Source organism: Betta splendens, chromosome 2 (assembly GCF_900634795.4).
Source record: "Betta splendens chromosome 2, fBetSpl5.4, whole genome shotgun sequence".
Lineage (NCBI taxonomy): Eukaryota > Metazoa > Chordata > Actinopteri > Anabantiformes > Osphronemidae > Betta > Betta splendens.
Genome location: NC_040882.2, coordinates 8,188,819 through 8,209,179, shown reverse-complemented (window position 1 = coordinate 8,209,179; position 20,361 = coordinate 8,188,819). Strand labels below are relative to the sequence as shown.

General features: G+C 37.6%; 2 protein-coding genes and 1 long non-coding RNA gene across 16 annotated transcripts; 2 read left to right on the top strand and 1 right to left on the bottom strand.

Moving 5' to 3' along the window:
* Window positions 1-3,072: 3,072 nt before the first annotated feature.
* Window positions 3,073-5,598, top strand: LOC114849802 (interferon-induced protein 44-like). Of its 3 annotated transcripts, XM_029141536.3 has the most exons (8): window positions 3,073-3,203; window positions 3,329-3,449; window positions 3,549-3,582; window positions 3,700-3,895; window positions 3,990-4,127; window positions 4,209-4,380; window positions 5,158-5,258; window positions 5,360-5,598. In XM_029141536.3, exons 2-8 carry the CDS (start codon window positions 3,371-3,373, stop codon window positions 5,537-5,539), a joined length of 900 nt encoding a protein of 299 aa, XP_028997369.1. In that variant the 5' UTR covers window positions 3,073-3,203; window positions 3,329-3,370; the 3' UTR covers window positions 5,540-5,598. The 3 variants fall into 3 exon arrangements, with proteins under 3 accessions (XP_028997369.1, XP_028997375.1, XP_055362735.1); XM_029141542.3 differs by lacking the exon at window positions 3,073-3,203 and having other exon boundaries at window positions 3,247-3,449; XM_055506760.1 differs by lacking the exon at window positions 3,073-3,203 and having other exon boundaries at window positions 3,365-3,449; window positions 3,549-3,588.
* A 2,888-nt stretch (window positions 5,599-8,486) lies between these two features.
* Window positions 8,487-17,981, top strand: LOC114849822 (interferon-induced protein 44-like). Its single transcript, XM_029141559.3, has 8 exons — window positions 8,487-8,781; window positions 8,898-8,997; window positions 9,098-9,131; window positions 9,264-9,459; window positions 9,775-9,921; window positions 10,010-10,181; window positions 17,215-17,315; window positions 17,411-17,981. The coding sequence occupies exons 2-8, from the start codon at window positions 8,952-8,954 to the stop codon at window positions 17,588-17,590; spliced, it is 876 nt and encodes a 291-aa protein (XP_028997392.1). The 5' UTR covers window positions 8,487-8,781; window positions 8,898-8,951; the 3' UTR covers window positions 17,591-17,981.
* Window positions 13,530-15,663, bottom strand: LOC114849836 (uncharacterized). 12 transcript variants are annotated; one of them, XR_003784711.3, is made up of 7 exons: window positions 15,649-15,663; window positions 15,130-15,193; window positions 14,670-14,770; window positions 14,488-14,585; window positions 14,202-14,347; window positions 13,983-14,073; window positions 13,530-13,859 (listed from the first exon to the last, which is right to left on the bottom strand). It is a non-coding gene; the product is annotated as an uncharacterized LOC114849836 (long non-coding RNA). The 12 variants fall into 12 exon arrangements; XR_003784712.3 differs by lacking the exons at window positions 15,130-15,193; window positions 15,649-15,663 and adding an exon at window positions 15,234-15,252; XR_008693992.1 differs by lacking the exons at window positions 15,130-15,193; window positions 15,649-15,663 and adding an exon at window positions 15,234-15,248 and having other exon boundaries at window positions 14,488-14,588.
* Window positions 17,982-20,361: the final 2,380 nt, after the last annotated feature.

Sequence of the window (20,361 nt, the reverse complement as noted above, 5' to 3'; positions counted from 1 at the left end):
GCTTTATCCATCAGGAAACTCTGCCTTGATCTACTAACCACGCATGAACACATGAAAACTCAGATTCTTCACCCCAGGAAGCCCCAGCACCAGCTCACGAGCCTCTGTAGTGTACAGTACATACCTGTAACAACTTGATACATATTACTGTCAGATTTATAAAGGATGATCAATAACATTTCTAAAAAACATTACTAAAAGCAGTAAAAATACGTTAGGTCAATATATAATTCGAACCAATGCTTTCTTTGTTCCCAGGTATGTCATGCAATGATTGCTCTGAATATTAATGCACAATTTTTAAGAAAATTATGTCAGAAGCAAGACAAAAGCAGTGTAAAATGTATTTATATTATTTCAAATTACAAAACTTAAAACAAGATAAAGTAAAAGAAGATAAACTTGGATGCATCACAGGGTTAAAATAGAGAAAGTTAAGGAAGCTAGAAATTATTAAAATGATTAAATGATGATTAAAGTAAACACATGGTTACATGGTCAATCAAGGAATCATATGTGTGATGATGTTGCAACAGTTGAAGTATTATCACATAATAAATTGTTTTGTCACTATTCTGTCAGGTTTGGTGAGGCTACAGACCCCGAATCACAGCCTGCACTGTGTAGATTGCAAACAGGAAACAGCTGAGATGATGCGTAACTGGAAGTAAAGTCAGAAGCAAAAACAACGGGCTAACATGGGACAGGAACTTAACAAAATAAAACTGGAGGTAAGCGGAGACATGGCTAAGAGTCTCGATTCCCGACAGAGCCCCCCGGTCCAGGGCAGCTTCCAGGTGGTCCAGGCTGGTCAGGATGTAAATGGTGGAAGTTTGTGGAACAACCATTAATGAGGTGCTGAGGGGGCAACTACAGAGTGGGTGGACCCAGGGCACTGGAAAAGGCGGAGGTTTGAGTTGACTGACATTAAAGGTTGGGTGAACTCTCATGGCTCTGGGTAAGGTAAGCCTGACAGAGACTGGGTTAATGATCCTTTTCGATCGTAAAAGGCCCAATCAATTTCTGTTCCAACTTACGTGACTAGGACTTTGGTGGACAGACCAGTCAACCCTCCTCATAACGAGGCTGTGCTTGGGGTCACCCCCCGAATTGTACGGCACTTGGTGCGGATCATCTTCTGCAGCGACGGAGCAGGGCGTGGACTGAGGGTATGTGGACATTGCCCTGGGAGAACACCACATCAAGCGAGCTCTTGGAGTTCCGGGGTGTGTTGAAGCTGATGACTTCCAGTTTCCTTTAAAGGAAAACCCACTTACAATTGTTTTTGACTCTGTCTATGATCCACTAAGATCCACTGGGAGTCATGGCTTAAAAATTTGCCTTAGTGTACATAGCAACCCTAAAGATTCCGATATACTACCTTCCTCCAAACTGGCAAAGTTGTACAGTATGAGCTTCACAACTTTTATAATGCAAGTTTCAAAGAATATGGTCCATTTATACACCTCCAAGTTACAGAAAAGACAGGGCAGATAGGTTGCTCACTCACAGTTTGCATTGGCAATGTAGTCAAAGAACAGCTAGAGATTAAAAACTTTGTAGTTAATCAAATCCAACAAATAAGATGTAGAACAGAACCAGGACAATGGTGACAAGTTTTGATAACAACCCAGCTTCAAGAGGTTTGAGGGCAGCTCAGCTGAAAGTGTCTAAGAGTGCTTTTACACCTTAATTTACTTGCTTTGGTCAAACTCAAGTGATGAGTTTTTAAACTTGAAGCAATTTCTCCTTGGTTCAGGTTTGTTTCACACACAGAAAACTCCAAGCGAAACGATATGAATTATTGTTCACTTGTTTATGTTCCAGAGTGATATATAGAGAAACCCCCAACGACTTGACCAAAGATGCCTTTAGGAATGGACTCAGATCATTCATATCAATCAGAGGGCCTGTATGCAAATTAAGATGTGAACAAATTTTGTTTGAAGAGAATGGACCAAGATTGTCTGCTAACATATAAGTGAGGTCTGGGAGTGCCAGATATAAACTATGAGAAGCATCCTGACTGCTATGCTCGATAAGTCAGCCAGCTGACTTGGTACTACAGCTCTGAGAACATTTCTATATGAAGAAATTGCCATAGTCAACAGTAGACTACTAAATCTAGAGCAACTTCATCATCCCTCTGGCCCAAAACCTCTCACTCCCAACCATATACTACCCAATAAATCATTATTTTTTCTGCAACTTATTGGACAGTTGTGTAAAGAAGATATCTACCTATATAAAAGGTGAAAAAGAGTGCAGTTTTAAACTGATGAATTCTGGGAACAATGAAATCGGGAATACCTGTTCAATCCCCAACAATGACAAAGATGGCAAAATACATCACAAAATGTACAAGTAGATGACTTCTAGATTCTACAAAATTAATGTTGAAATGGTCAAAATTACACCGACTGTTTCTCAGGGTCCAAACAGAACCAACAAATTAAGAGATCAAAGAAAGAGTAGAAGGACCTAATAAGCCACAACCCATGAAGACAAAAGTTATACACACACACAAGGAATACAAATAATACACAATTACAAAACAACAAAACTTAACAAAAGATGTCACTAAACAAAACAAATGCGCCCCTTTTGGCGTAAATGACGAATTTCCCACATGCATATTTGATTATCTTCACATTAAAGCAGCAGCCCAGAATCTTTTTTGCACCATAGACCAATTTAATGTCAAACAATATTTTCACAGACTAGCCCTAAGGTGTGGCAGATAAATACAACAAAAAAATGATCAGGCCGGCATTAAAACTCTCCTAAATAATAAAAATAATCATGAATCCTCTGTGTATGCAACTTTTTTAGCAGCATCCTTGTTACGTCGTAACATGCAGAATGTTTGGTCTGCCTAACAAAAACAAGTTCGAGCGACTATGCTTGCACGAAGAGGCAGAACAAAGAAAAGTCACAGGCAGTCTGACTGAGCAGCAAATAAAAGAAAATAAATGTATCCATGAAAGCAGTTCAACCCATTGAAACACTAGCCATTTGCAGGTTCTGTACGGGACAGAGAGAATGTTCGACAGTCTTTATGTGAAGTTAAATGTTTCATCTAAGTGAAAGTAAAACAAAAAGTGGGCGAGAACATGGTTAGTCATTGTTCCAGAATTTGAAATTAACAGTGAACAGCTCAATCACACGGCTTGACATTCAGTCGACGTCTAAGCACAGCAAAGGTAAAATATTTTAGTACCTCTTTATTTGTCATTGTAAATCTGGTTACTGTTAGAGACTGAATATTGCTTTATGATGTAAAAGTAAATATATTAAGTAAGATATTTACATTTGTTTTGATTTACAGAAATACTGTATATTGAAACAAAGCCCAAAATTCCACCTCATTATGTGGATGATACATAAAGTGTCAGAATTTTTTTCGAATAGAGCAGGAAGATCATCTAAACCTCATCCTCCACTTCCACGTAGGATAATTTAAAAACTAAACTAAAAATTAAAAAAAAGTTTTTTTCTGCATTGTACAATGATATAATTGTTGTTTATTTATTACTTGTCTTTGTCAGTTCTTAATAAACCATGGAGGCAAATAGACTGGAGGTAAGTGTAAGTGCATTAATGATTCAAATTTCACTAAAATCAATGCTTTCTGCATTATCTACCCAGCTGTTGTGCGTTATTGTACTGAGCTGAGACCCACTTTTTTTCTGTGAGCAGAGACAAACAGGAATCTCTCCAGTACGTGAACGACTACAAACCTTTTGATGAAGACCAACAGCTCAGGATTCTTCTTTGTGGACAATGTGGAGCTGGAAAATCCAGTTTCATCAACTCTGTTCAAAGTGTTTTAAGGGGCAGGATGTGCAGACAGGCTTTGGCAGCCAACATCTGTGACGATAGTTTCACCAAAAAGGTAAAATTAATATTTGATTAGTTATATATAGACAGTTATATATAGACATTATATATAGTTCATACGCAGTGTTGAATGATTTCCTCATCTACAGAAAAAAACCTACAAGATCGAAAAAGACAGTCCAGACATCTTTTACCCTTTTGTATTCAACGATGTAATGGGCTTCAACAAAATCCTTGTAGAGGACTTGAAAATGTCTTTGCAGGGACGTGTGAAGGACAGTTACATGGTAAGGTTCCTGCTTGTAATTTCTGTTTTTCGAACGTTCTTTGTTAAACTTCTGCTGTATGCACATTTTCCTCCTTTTCAGTTCAATCCAGTATCTAAATTATCAGAAGGTGATGAGCATTTCAACAAAACTCCAACAGATAATGATAAGGTTCATGTTCTGGTTTGTGTCGTTGCTGCTGACACATTGTCAACCATGAGTGACGAAGTCCTGATGAAGTTTAAGGAACTCAGGGAGGAAGCCAGTCATCTGGGTGAGAGTTCAACTCAACTCTTCAATTTAAAGAGAGAGGTAGAACAATCATAGGATTGGTGGTGGTGTTTTAATTCCTGGCTCCTCGGGTCATGTGCCCAAGTGTCATTGGGCAAGACACTTAACCCCAAGTAAATGTGTGTGTCCTTACAAGATTACTTACCAAGTTTCACAGAGGCATACCTAGCAATGGTTTTACTTGGTTTCATTCCACTTTCTGTGAAGAGCTGACGTATTGAACTCAGGGTTTTGGTAACTGAAGATAGCTTCCACTGTATTATCACAACACATTAAGCAGTGGCTGCTAAATACACAGACATGAGGTCTATATGCCTAAACACTTTTAACAGTGTTGAAGTGGGCAATGCTAATGCTAAAACAACACACTGACAGCCAAGGCAGCAAATGCTAACAATGACAGAACTACAAAACACTATTGTGGCACTAATGCTAAGCTAATACAACACGATCATAGTTTCTCACAGCATTTGCTAGTGTTAAAACGACAGCAAAACACTTTGGCAGCGAGTGAGTGAGAGTGGTGTTACTGTCTGACCAGCATAGAGAGATTTTTTTTTTTCTGGAGAAAACAGATATCTGTGCCATGTAGGTTGAGAGCTGATCTGATTTCTGAAGTTCACATGTACTGTACAGTAGGACAAATGTGTACAGACTTAAGTTATTGAAGTGTCTGTTGCAAAGAACTTAAGACAGTGAGATAACAGTGAGATAAAATATAGAAGATTTGTCCTCAATCATATTGTTCTGTCATTCTCAGACGTTCCTCAAATAGCCATTCTCACCAAAGTTGATGCAGCGTGTGCAGAGGTCAAGAACGACTTGCGGAACATCTACAGGAGCAGATATCTGAAACAGCTGGTATGATTTTACTATTGAATGAGTACATCTATTTATTAACCAACAGATTAAATGTAATTCTGTCTAAAGATCATGTGACCTGAGATGTTTGTGGTCTTCAGATGGAAAGGTTAAGTGCAGCAGTGGGGATTTCTATGGACTGCATCTTCCTCGTTAAGAACTATCATGAGGAAATCGACCTCAATGACGACATCGACTTACTGATCCTGAGCGCCCTGAAACACATCCTCTACTCCGGAGAAGACTTTGTCAAGATGAAGTTGCAAACAAGCATAGAATAGTGTAGTAGCAGATAATGTAGAAAATGAACATGAAAGATCTTGTAGTAAATATGTTTGTCTACTGAGGTCTAACCTGCTGTTTAGATTAGATTCAGCGTACATCTGTCATTCTGATCAGTCTTCAGTTATTTGGGTTACTAGAGTTTCTAGGTCATGGTGTCTTCTGGTTGTCGAAAATCACATAATTACAGTAAACAAGGACTAATGACATAATCTGATTTTTGTTGTGTGAATATACGTGAATCACTGATACCATAACCACATAGTTCCAGCATTTGTAGTGTATGAAATTCTCATACCTTGTCCCAAACTTTAAGGTTTAAAGCTTTAAAGGATTTAATACATTATCAATGGGAATATATATTGACCTAAAAAAGGCATTTGGTGAAATTCTATAGCAACTCTCTGGACTGGTTTCACAGAAACTTGAGAAGATTAAGAAATGGTGTGATAGTTAGCTACGTTAGATAGCTAACTAGGTGTCATAGTGGATCATAAATTGTGTAGTAAATCTCCATCCATCCATCTTCCATACCGCTTAATCCCATACGCAGGGTCGTAGCCTATCTCAGTGGGCTATAGGCGAGAGGAAGGGTACACCCTGGATGGGTCGCCAGCCCATCGCAGTGCAACACATAGACAAACAACCATTGACACACGCACTCACACCTACGAGCAATGGAGAGTAGTCAATCAACCTAATGCATGTTTTTGGATTGTGGGAGGAAGAACCCAGAGAGAACTCCACACAGAAAGGCACCCGGGAATCCAACCTTACCGCTGTGAGGCAGCGTGCTACCCACCGCAACACTGTGCCGCCCTGTAGTAAATCTCATTTCAGATATATACAAAACAAAATGGCCAACAATATATCTATATTGGCAAGCGTTAGAAATTTTTGGACAGGAAAGCACTACATATTCTGTATTGTTTACTGATTTTATCATACTTAGACTATGGTATTAAAAACTGAGGAAACACATACAAAGGCACACTTCAACCACTGTATAGATTACATGTGTCAAGCTCCGGTCCTTGAGGGTCACTGTCCCTGTTGCTTTTCCAGCTCTCTCTGCTGATTAGGTGTGTCAGTTGGCTTTTCAGGGTTATCATTGACTGAACACACCTGATCAAGGTAATCAGGCAGGAAGAGGTGAAAAAACAGCAGGGCAGCGGCCCTCGATGGCATCAGTTTCACACCCCTGATTTAAGGGGAAAAAATTTAAAAAATCATGCTATATGAACAATCAAAGACAGATTTTGTATTTCTGTAAAACTACGGAATAAATTGAGGACTTAAAAAATAGTAATAGAATCGATGTTTTTAAACATGTGTCAAAGAAGATAGGCAAGAACAGGCTCATGAATAATTAGATAAAACATGGTGGGAGTGGTGTATGAATATTAAATATATTGTATATAACTAGTGTAACTGTATTCTGTTCTGATTTTGACCACTGAAAAAGAAAAAAGGGAGAGACTGAAATGTCTTCTATTGGATTGAAACTACATTAAACATTGTCATTAAACATAAACTAAATATTGAATTTGTCAATGTCTGCTCTGGGTGGTGAGGCGACGGTTACCAAGGGTTGGCTTCCGGAACTGGGTTTCGTCCGTACTGGGTGTGTAGACATGTGTGGTTACATATACAAAACAAAGTCTTCACAAGTCTTCAAAAGGATGGTAACCTAGGCCTAAGCCTACTTTGTAATAATGTGTTTAACCAAAACACAACACAATTCCTTACTTACAGTATACTACTGAATTAAAATGTGACCACAGATTTTGTGTGCATCACACTATTATATTATAAATATGTCTAAACGATTACAACTATGATTGTATAAAACAAAACCCATGAAAATTTAAACAAGAAAATAAAACACAAAAATTTAAGTACAAAGCCAAAGACCATAAAGAGTTTTTGAATGCAACTTGCTTGAGAAAACAATTTTTTCATTATCAAACTGTTGGTGACTCATCAAATATTTTGCTTTGGACTACACCCAGTCAGTTAGTGTAAAGAAAACAAGGGTGGTTATGTGACATTACTGTTACTGTACATCTGTTTCTCATGTAAAAACTAACTCATTACAGCAGAAATCTCTCTACGATTTTAGGAATACTTTAAACAAATACAGTTAGATTATGGACAAGCGAGTTACGCTAAAAGAAAACTGCAACTTAATTGTGCCTGTAAACTTCATAACGTAAACTGTATTTCTATTCTGACAGCTCACAACCAATAAAATCCAGAAAGGAGGTGCCTTTCACTTGTTTGTCCTCAACCAAGTGATTAACAGGAGGAGGAACAGGAAAAACCAGGATGTCAAGTGGTTGTAAACATCAGAGATGTTATGTGACAGTGACCTTTAAACAGAACTTTGAAGACATTAATTCATTTACTTAATTTTTACAGTTGTCGTTAGCTACTGTATGTGATTTTTTTGTTTCATTCAATCCTTAATGTAAGATCGTTACTACAACAAGGCATCTATCGATGAAAACGCCACAGATGATAAACCTGTGTTTCCTGGCAGAAATTCTTAATTTGGTCATTTTCAAAAGTATATAAACAGTACTACCTACAAGAATAAAAAGAACAAAACTATACATTATTTGTTTTATATAGCATGTATTGTGTTATTTATAATTCAGTTACAACACTGAGGTGTGATCTTTAACATGCAGGTAGAGCAGTCCTGTGCAGATGTGAGATGCACCTTCGCCCTAAGTCCCATCACCAGCCATGGAGATGATGTCCTCAGAAAGGTAAGCGATTAGGCAGGTGCTTGAAGATGCTCGTCACATCATGTAACAGACAAACGGGACAAATTAACACATGCGTCATTTACGTGCAGTTTCATAAACTGATGCTGTTTTGACGTATACTGTATAATAATCAGTATCAGTTATTTAAATTCGAACACATACCTAGATAAGTTTTACTGAATTTTGCTTCACATTTGCAAAACATTGGCTTCTTGTGTGGTAGTAATAATAAGTACAAAACTTTGATTTAATGCATTAGGATTTGAAATAACAAATAAAATAAATTTCCCTGTGGTAATATCAGACTTATACTCAGCTCATTTGGAGGTTGTTTTGTTTTGCTGTGATGTCACATACTTCATCCAAGTGAAACTAAAACCTGAGAGTGAGGACCTGGTTAGTCCTCACTCTCGAACAGCTCAGAATCAGACAGCTTGATTTTAAGTTGACATCTCAACTCAGCAAAGGTAGGGTAATGTTAAATGACTTATTTGTCGTAAATGTGGTTGCTGGTAGAGAATGAATTATTGATATTGGACATCATAAAAGTAAATATTTTCTAAATCTGTACATGTTTTTACAGTTCTCTATTTACTTAATCAGAAGTCAGAAATTTATTCGGAAGAAACCTGAGGAAATGGGAGGACAATCATCTCAACCTCCTCCTCCTCCTCCTCCTCCACGTAGGATCATTTAAAGACTAAACTAAAAATTAAATAAATTTAATTTTTCTATATAGTACAATGATATAATTGTTGTTTATTTAATACTTGTCTTTGTCAGTTCTTAATAAACCGTGGAGGAGAATAGACTGGGGGTAAGTTTTGCATGAACTTGCATGAAATTTAAATTTCACTAAAACAATGGTTAATACAATAACTACCCAGCTGTTGTGTGTTATTTTAGTTTCAAAGTTCAAGCTGAGACCTAATGTTCTTTCTGTGAGCAGAAACAAACAGGAATCTCTCGAGTACGTTATCTACTACAAACTTCACAATAAAGAGCAGCAGCTCAGGATTCTTCTTCATGGACAATGCGGAGCAGGAAAATCCAGTTTCATCAACTCTGTCCAAAGTGTTTTAAGAGGCAGGATGTACAGACAGGCTTTGACAGCCAACACCTCTGGTGATAGTTTCACCAAAAAGGTACAATGAACCAAATATATTATATAAAGTTAATTTGCTTTAGAGTGTTGAATGATGTCGATTCATCCAGTTGAGGTCATTGGTGGAGGAGAACTTACAGTAGTGGAGAGTTCACACCGACTCACAATCCTCAATTCCTAGTTGTATCAAGCCCATTGCTTACAGGTGTAAAGTGAAAACTTTAAGTGTGTGGCTCCAGGAGGCGGCTCCGCCTCCTGGAGGTCTGGCTAGGTCAAACGTTTCTGCTGGAAAAGAAGTCAAGTTGACATGACTTAACTTTCAAACAATGTTAAATGATGATTTCCTTATCCACAGTACAAAACCTACAAGATCGAAAGAGATTCTCCAGATGTATTTTACCCTTTTGTCTTTGATGACATCATGGGCCTCAGCACAGACAAAGGTGTCATTGTAGATGACATCAAACTGATTTTGCACGGACATGTGAAGGACAATTACAAGGTAAAGCTCTTGCTTTCTCTGTAATTTCTGTTTTTCTAACATGTTTTGTTGAACTTGTGTCATATGTACGTGTTTATCTCCTTTTCAGTACAATCCAGAATCTAAATTATCAGAAGGTGATGAGCATTTCAACAAAACTCCAACAGATAATGATAAGGTTCATGTCCTGGTTTGTGTCGCTGCTGCTGACACATTGTCAACCATGAGTGACGAAGTCTTGAGGCAGATTAAGGAAATCAGGGAGGAAGCAAGTAAACTGGGTGAGAACTCAACTCAAGCAAACTGTACTGACAGTTCAGTTCATCAATTAGTATGTAGTATATTGGTGATAGGGTGAGTTCATATTGGTCTTATTGGTTTCTAATGGTTAGGAGCAGATGGTTTTCCTCTGGTCACAAAGCTAAAACAATGGAGATTAGACTCTTTGAATGATGTCAGTGTTAACTGTTATGCAAAAGGGAGAAGAAAATATGTCAATCCAATGAGAGGTGTACACATTTGTAACATGTGGCTGATGCACTGCTGTAATAGTAATGAAAATAAATGGAACCTAGTTATGCAAAACAGGTCAAAGTGACTGATAAAAACTGTAATACCCCAGGGGCAGTGGTCACTTCAGGGCGGAGAAATTAGTTTGACCAGTGGTGAAAGGTTCCACCCCTTCAGATCATGTATGAGATCTTTTATCTTCAGATCACTATTTGATTTGGTTTGATCCTAAATTTGGCTCTTTTCATCAAGCTCAACGTTCCATCACACCATAACACAATACACATGTAACGATCACTTTGGCACTCAAATAAACAGAGAAGTCAGAATGGTTGAACAGCAAAATAAATGCGTTGATTATTAAGGCTTTATACGTAGTCCTTTAAAATGCTGTAACAAATGAAATTCTCTATTCCATAATAAATGGTCTTTTTCACATGTAACACTAAGTAAACACTAAAATATACACAAATAATAATCAGAAGCAAAATCAGAAATTATAAATGGCTTAATCTAGACATTACTAATTAAACTATTGTAACAATGCAACACAATAAGGTTGCATTGAGCTTACATAATTTACCTGGTGGACACAGCATATACTGTATGTACTGTATGGTGCACAGATTAAAAGAAGGTGAGTATCTTTATTCCAGTTTAATACATTCACACAAAGGAAAGCATGGTGAGAAGTTGTCTGAGGTCCCTTTGTTGTTCTTGAGGAATTTCTTGGCAAATCTGCAGATCAGGCATTGAACATCCCACAGAAACCAATGTAGTATCAAATAATAGCATTTTGTACACAGAATACAATGGCATCAGTTTCATGACAGTTTAAAGTTCTGTTGCTTCTGACCCGATCCTCCTGGGGTAGTGGGAGTCCATGAAATGAGTCTTGGTAGAGAAATTATGAGACAAGTCTTGGTCTGGTTAGTGATAAGGAAGAGGAGGACCCTGGTGAGATTTAGGTTGTGTCACATTAAAGTATCCATGGTCTTTTGATGTGCACTTAGCCATATGTGTGTTGTTTATGTTAAACTCACAGTTCTGTTGTGAGAAGAAACAGTGTCCTGTGGAATAGACATGAATTCAGTGTATTCTTATCTTTTGGTGAATTGCAGCTTTGTGTCTGTGGAAGGGAATGAAGCTTACATGTGGTGTTGTTACCTCGGTCCAGACGTGGATTGTTGCAGTTCATTGTTTTCCATACATTCGATGTCGTGATTTAGCCCTCCGGCCTGCTAGAGGAGATTTTTGGGTTGTGTCTTTTTGTCAAGATCTGTTGTCACTTCCTGTTTTAGTTCATTTGGGTAATTTGTGTAATCAGTTCCATCTGTTTAGTTAGTATTTAAGTTCCTAATTTAAGTTCAGTCTTTGTCCGTTCATCACAGTTGTCACAGTTTGCAGATGTCTTGTCTTCATGTTCATGTTTCTGGTTTAGCCTGGTTATTGTCTTATGCTCCCAGTCTAATTACTTGTGTTTTGTTTGTACTCCTGCCTTAGTTCTGTGTCTTCTGTGTAGATGTTTCCAGTCACATCATTTGTTGAGCATTATAAGTAAATATGAAAAGTTCAAACATAACCATAGACCAACAGCTTGCTAGTGTATTTTAATAATATTGACTTACATTTTAAAAATAGCTGCTACATACAGTAACAGTGCTCTTTCTGAAACAGTTGCTGGGTGTCTTCTCTGATGCAGCACACTTTCCCATCACCATTTGAATCATATTATTTAGACTATAGTCTAAAGTAGATAGTAGATGTATTATGAAAACCGCATACAATCTATGAAGAAAACTAAATAAAACAGCTAAAAATGGACAAAACAAGCAAAACTGATGAATGATTAAATAAAATTGTCACAAACGAGGTGGGTAGGACCCAAAAGCACAGCTTCAAAAACAAGGTTTGATTTAACAAGTCTTTAATGCTCACAAGAGTAGTCAGACAGGCAGAGGTCAGTACACAGATTGGGAGAGCAACAGTACAGGCACTGCATAGCGCTTGGACCACTATGGACCACCATGCTGAATGTATTCCTGAAGAATTACTGAATGTAGCTGAAACATTAAAACATAACTTAAAATAGCTGAAGCATGTGAAGCATAGATTAATGTATCTGAAGAGAATTAGGAAATGTTTAAACAGAGTTGAATTTTTGCAGAAGAAGCTGAAGTAGTTGAATTGCAAATTGAGGAAAGATTTGCTGAAATTGAAGAACTGCTTAAAATGAAGAAAGTGTGTAAAGGTTTGCTTAATTTGATGTAATTTAGCTTAACGTATTAAGCAGCTAAATATTATAATTAAAAAGGTTTTAAGTTCAAGAGCTGAAAGAATAGCTCAAAGTTGTGGAAATATTTGATATATTTGATGGAAGCATCTGCAGATAATTGAGTGAAATAGTCTTATTAATTAATAATCCTAATATGTAACCAATCAAAAGCAGTAACAGTGGCAGTGAAGCCAAATATTTTGATTGGTGCTTTTCTTTTGGAGGTATGGGCAATTCTTAAACTATACTGTACATTTGTGTCAGGATCCTGTGCTGGCTCTGCCAGCTTTTCTGTTCCTTTTACCCTGGACCACACCTTCTCCCTTACCATGCCACGCCTCTGCCTTGGACCCTGCCACGCCCTCTTTCTCCCTCAGTGCACTCAAAAAAAAAACTTGTTGGATGAACATAATAAAATTATGGAAAGTATTTCCATCTAATTAAAATGCGTTAAGATAGCAAGAAGCTATTTCGCTTAGTGAACCAAATGTAAACAGGGTGAAGCAACATGATATATTCATGTTAATGTTACCTAATGACCATGGGTCAGTCCCACTAATGTTTTTAGGGTTGATTGAACATAATTTTCTTGGGTTATTTGATCATGTATAATATTAATACTTGTTACTTAATTTTATAGGGTAGTAACAAGTTAATTTAAATTAATTAATAAATTATGCTATACTAACACAACCAATGTAAAGTTATCAAATGTTTTGTGCCAACATTAGCTTTTCAAAGTTACATACAAATAAAGTAATCTTTGAAACAGTATTTCTATTATGCAAACTAACATATATCCCCAGCTGGTGTGTAGGTTGGAGAAGACACAAAGCACATTGGATTTAGACTGGTTAGAATACTTTATAAGCTTCATAAAAACGATAAAACAGCTTTCAAATGTCAAAGGCAGCTACAAAATGTCACTAACATCCAGTATTGTACATACAGCATTGGGCCAATATTTCAAACAACTTTTAGTGGAGGGTAGCTGAGGTTGAGAGCATATAACAAGAGCAAACAACAACAACACAGCAAGTGGGACACTACCCAACTCATCCAAGACTTGAAACGATGACTACATCTTCAGGGTCATCATCTGCCTCTGCATCTTTGTGAATGACAAAAACTTCAAGAATTGTCTCTATCATGGCTTCTTCAAGGCGTCCACGATCTGAAATGTAAAATTAAAAAAGCGGATGATGTTATATAACACTTCAACTTTTAAAGCATATATAAATCACTTTGAAATTTTAAACTTACATGAAATAAAAAAAAATAAAAAAAACATTCTTACCATCCATTCTTTCACAAGGTTGCCAGGATCTTCATTGAGGAACACACACTGGGCTTAAAGGATGTACTCTTCTGACATCAATGGAGTTAGTCTTTAGGACAAACAAAGTAATCACACAAAAAACAAAACAATTTTAATCTATTTTAGGGAACAATTTTTATTCAAGTGAGTAGCTGTCACTAACATATTACGACATAGATTTTTTTCCCATCATCATACCTGGGTTATGGGAACCATGATGCTCTTAATCTTTTGTCCTTGAATGCCGCCTTCCTTGCCAAACACCGTTTTCAGGTCTGAAGAATAACCATCCAGCATGGAGAAGAACTGTTGCAGCAAACTGTTGTAGTCCTCTTAAATTTATTCTTAAAAAGAAAAAAAGTACACAAGTTATCAATGCACTGAATGGCAAATGTGTAAACAATACTTTGATACATTTTAATATATTTTGTTTGTCTGATCAGAATCACATTGTATATATATATAGACATATTTATTGACCAACCTCAGAAACACAGAAGAGAGCAGGCCATCTGGTTTTGAACTCGGTGATGAAGGGTTCATCTCTGATAACTTCTTGCCTTGTGTTTGCAATAGTCGTATCTACTAGAAAAAGTCACGCTGCACTCCTTGCATCTCCAAATACCTTAGAGTCTATTTATCTTATTTCTTTTCATTCCCTCTTACCTTACTTTTTCTTAAACAACTTGTGGACATGTAGACATCTGACGCGACACTAGCAGATGATTCCCTGTCCTGCTGTCTCTTCTCAGCTCTAGAATGGGACACTTTCACAGAATGGCCATTGGAGGTAAACACCAAGAGACACATTTTAGATGATAAAGAACAGGTTTCAAGTCAAAATAGCTGTAATAAATTAGGAAACCAATTATGTGCTGTGAAATGAGTACACAATCTTATAAAAAAGGTACAAATGTTAAAGCTTAATTAAATAAATACTTGTGTAAGTAATTTGATTATTTTCCTTTACCGTGTGAAACAAATAATAGATTTATGATAATACGATATACAATGCAAACAATATGTAGAGTGAAATAACTCAAACACCATTTTGGTAGGTTCGTGTAAATTACCTCAGGAAATGCATAGCATGACAGCACATTTCTATTTAATGCTCATGGGTTACCTTTCCAATAGGGCAAGTCTCTGTACTTCTGTTTTCCGTTTTCAGTAGTTCTCTGCTCTAACACCTGCGGACGGAGAGTATATGTCAGAAAATATTGCACCAACCTGAACAAATGCCGCTGACTCGTAAAATCCTCGTCGCATCCAAACCGACCGAGGGGCAACGCTGATGTCGGTTATTTGAAATTTGAAAATCCCGCGCTCGCGCGATGAACTCGCATTGGAAATACGTAAAAGTCTCACTCCTAACTGAGCAAAGATCGCCGTTTAACGGCTATAAAATAATATAAAAAATTACAATATATATATATTTTATTGCAGATAAGCTTATTTAAAACTAGCACGTTCTCAGTGTTGTACGGAAGCTAGCTAGGTTAGCTTGTGAGCACAGGCGCAGTCACATAACATGGATACGTACTCTAGCTAATTAAACATCCAAAATGCTAAAAGGCACTATATATAGCTACTAACAACATTTCTGCACCCATGTGGTTTTTTATTCAATGGACGTTAAACTTACCTTCTTGCACACATCATGAACAGGTGTTTTCCTTTACGTCAGGATCCTGAAGAAGCGACAGGGCCGTAGTCCAAGTTGTGAATTTGCTCATTACTGCCACCTTCAGCTCTGGACATGTTGTTGTCTAAACCTATTTTTATTACGTTGAGTTAACATAAAATATTGATGTAACCTGTTGAAGTTGTTACATTTACGTGATTTTATTATGTTCAGACACAAAACAAGAATTTATATTGTTGAAGTTGCATGTTAAAATTATGTTAATGTAGCATGCACCCAATCCAGGTTTTTTGAGTGTGGACTCTAGAGATGGGTTATTTTAACTGACTCGGATCTTTAACTCTCAACCAGTAAAGTGAACAAATCATTTCGAGTCAGTCGTTAATTTCGTTTATTTACAGCAGGCAGTGCTGTAGCCCTTTTGTGGGAGTTGTGAAATTGGCCATGGTTTGAAACACTACATGCTGAAGACAACAAAGAAAGCAAAAGTAAATACTCAAATAGAACATCATGCATCAATAATTTCAAGTGTCACTCCTTCAAAAAATCTGTGTAGTGAACTAATCAGTAATATGCATAGGAGTTGGACCTGTCAGTGAAATTGTTGCTGAGCTCTACAGCTGCATCGTTGTAATGGAGACGATTTTCCAAAGGCAGGAACCTCCACAGCCTAACTGAATAAGTTGTAGGGAAGCTGATTTGCACCCCTGATTAACAGGCTTGTTATAGCAAAACCATAGGGGTTATCACAAAAATAACTTCACTTTATGAATCTCAAGGCTGTGAAACTGGTGTGAGTTGTATTTTTGAGGAGTTAAAATTGTGGCCACAGTCGCGATTTAAAAATGCCAATCCTCTGCATTTCTCCCCAGAAGTCAGCAAAACATTTCCATTGAAGTCTATGGGAGAAATTTGGGAACACTCTAAAGTATAGCTCTGGGGCATTAACCAGGCACATCTTTAAAAAGTAGACAAGTATGACTACAACTGAGTGAAAAAGATATGTTAATAGAGTGAAAACTGTGGCTGGAGAGAACACTCCAGCTGTGACATCACACACTGTCATTTTAACATTAACATTTTAACACCTTTTAATTTCAAGTAAGTGTTTTGTTAACCTTTTAAGAAGCATAAGAATTAATTGTTTCATTTCCACAAAAAACAACTGACAATATTTCAACCATATGTCAACATTAATTTTTTATTAATTTATTTATTAAATAGTGTTCTGTTTAGCTGAGATATCACTTTATGGTTTGGGCTTCAGTTTGTGCATATTTCCTTTTGGGAAAAAATGATTGAACCTATGAAGGTATGTATCTACATCTAGGTTTGGAAAGTCATAAACTGGGACAGTGTGATAATTGAAAGTAGTGGTGTTAGCAGATTCAAGGATTCCTCTTACAACCTGTGTCTGAACAAAACAGGTTTCTGTGCCTTATAGGTTGTAAGTTAAATGTGTGCAGACATGTGGTGGAGTGTCAGTTGCAAAGAGACAGTTAAAATTGAGAAGACATCCTCTAATATCATACTGTTTAAATCCCACTAATGTTCTGTAATTCTCAGATATTCCTCAATTAGCCATTCTTACCAAAGTTGATGCAGCCTGTCCAGAGGTGAAGAAGGATTTGAAGAATGTCTACAGGAGCACATATATGAAAGAGATGGTATGAATTTTAAATTTTGCCTTCTGACCAACAGATAAAATGTAAATGTAATTCTGTCTAAAGGTCATGTGACCTGAGATGTTTGTGGTCTTCAGATGGAAAGGTTTAGTGCAGCAGTGGGGATTCCTATGGACTGCATCTTCCTCGTTAAGAACTATCATGAGGAAATTGACCTCAATGAGGACATCGACTTACTGATCCTAAACGCCCTGAAACACATTCTGTATTCTGGAGAAGACTTTGTCAAGATGAAGTTGCAAACAAGAATAGAATAGTGTAGTTGCAGATAATATAGAAAATGAACATGAAAAATCTTGTAGTTAATATGTTGGTCTACCAAGGTCTAACCCGCTGTTTAGATTAGAAGGTGTCAGAAGCAGAAGAGATTCAATGTACATTATAATTAGGGGTTAGATTAGTGTTGATTAGTGCAGGGATAATTGTTATGATATACTCCATAATCACAGTCAAGCAACAAAAGCATCAATGGCACTGACCTGAAGGTGTCGCTAACTGAAATTATTCTGTCTTGAGTTATTTGGGATACTAGAGTTTGTAAGTCAAGGTGTCTTCTGATTGTTGAAAATCACATAATGACAGTAAACCAGGACTAATGACAGTCTGTAATCTGATTTTTGCTGAATGAATAAAAATGTTAATCACTGATACCATAACTATGTCACGGTATTTCTAGTGTTTGAAACTTTTTTTCATTCAAGCTGTGTGTGGTGTAATGTTTCCTTCTGTGAGGAGAAATAAACAGGTAGCTGTTCAGTACATGAGGCACGTCAAACCTCAGACTGAAGATCACAAAACTTTACAATCGGTCCCAATATTTTCAATGCAAACCCCTTTGCCCAATGTGTCCCATACACAGTTTGATGCAGTCTGATATCTTCAAAACCCATTAGCACAAACCCCTCATGACATGGGTGGTTATGTAAAGTCACGTTTCAAACACTCCTAAAATGATTTACAGGAACACACTGAAAGAGTGCGTTTTCTGGTTTGTGTCATTGATACAACCACAGCATCTGATAAGAATACCAGCGATTATATACATTTCCTGGCAGAGCTTCCTCAAATGGTCATTTTCAAATAAATGTCACGTGTCTACAAAGCACAAAGAAAAAAATATATATTATAATTTATATTAAGCATTTATTGAGTTATTTATAATTCAAGTACGACACTAAGAAAGGAGGAGCGCGATGCTGTAGGATAACACGAGGCTCTGCAAGAACAGCATGACAAATTCAACAAGGCGGCGCAACAACGGCAGTAAACAACAGCGCGACAAACTATCCGCCAATTTAAATATATAAATTACTACTTCATTCTACGGAAAACAATCAACCATCTTACCATCCTGGATAGCATCGAAGAAAGTTTTGAGTACATCTACGATAAATACATCATGGACATCATGGAGTCCATAGAGAAAAAAATAACAAGCTTCGACACGCATCTGGCGCTAGTGGAACTCCTCCACAAAGAATTTATGGCCCTCCCGGACTCCCTGGAATTCAGCCAGCAGCAGGTGGTTTCTCTCGTCACTAAGAACGAATCCCTGAAGGGAACGGTGCAGTCCCTGACGGAGGATGTGGCTCAGCTAGCGGCCGAAAATAAAAAAAAATAAAAGAAGGCATCATCGATCTGCAGGCCCGCAGCATGAGGGACAACCTGGTGTTCTTGGGGATTCCAGAACAGGTGGAGGAAAACGCGGAAACCACCGTTAAAAACTTTCTTAAACAACAGATGAAGATTCCAGCAGAAGTGGTCGACAACATGGCGTTTCACCGTTCCCACTGACTCGGAGGAAGACGACCGGATGGCCAGCGCCCTCGACCCATCGTTGCCAAGTTTCATGACTTTAAGCAGAAGAAACTGGTTAAGAGCTGGGGCAGACAGCTGAACCGACTACAGCGTCAACGACCAGTTCCCCAAGGAGATCCTCGACCGCCGCCTGTTCCCCATCCGTAAGAGGTTCATGGCAGAAGGCTGCAGGGCTGTCATCAGCATCGACAAACTGTACGTCAACGGAAAGCTCTACGGGGACCGGGAAGCAACTCCGTGGCTCTACTAGCAGGTGGTATGTAACAACAATGGTTTAATATAAAAGGTTTGTTAAAAAAATAATAGATGCAATGCAACTATGTGTTATAACATTACATCCAGTATTCAAACTCGTTCTCTCGCAGATGTTTCATGTAAATGTTTATTGTCAATCTAATGTCACTCACTCACTCACTTTGCAAAGCGCTCACCACACTTAATCACTCACTTTCCTTTCACTTTAATTTTCCTTCCCTTTACTCTTTCTCCTTCACCTACTCTCACTCCACACTGTGTACATCTCACTCATATTTCCAAAACTATAGATTACACTCTGGCATCAGCAGAGTTCCCACATGCTTACTTAGCCGGTTACAATTCTAAACAAAGAGGGGTCGCCATCCTGATAAATAAAAAGATTAACTTTACGCATAACGATACCATTGTAGATCCAGAAGGGAGATATATAATCATTAATATCTTGATAGGAAACATTGAATATTGCATAGCTAATGTGTATGGCCCAAATGTTGACGACCCCTCTTTCTTTCACAGCTTCTTCACATCACTGTCTGCTCACTCTGGTTCCAAACTTATAGTAGGAGGGGACTTTAATTTAGTATTCAACCCAGAGTTGGACAGGCTAAGCAAAGCTGTGAGCAACAGGAACTGGCAATCAGTACAGACCTTAAAACAGTACATGGATGACTTCGGTCTCTGTGACACATGGCGTTCTCTTCATCCTACATCCAGGGAATATACCTTTTTCTCACCAGTTCACCACTCTCACTCCCGTATAGATTATATTTTAGTAAATAACTCAGTCCTACAAGATGTCTCTAACACCAATATTCACTTTTTCACAATCAGTAATCATGCACCAATGTCCATTTCGTTGATTAAGACATTCAAACCATCAACCAGGAATTGGAGGTTTAATACATCATTACTCAATGATCAAGACGTTAGTTATGTCAGGAGAGAATGGGCA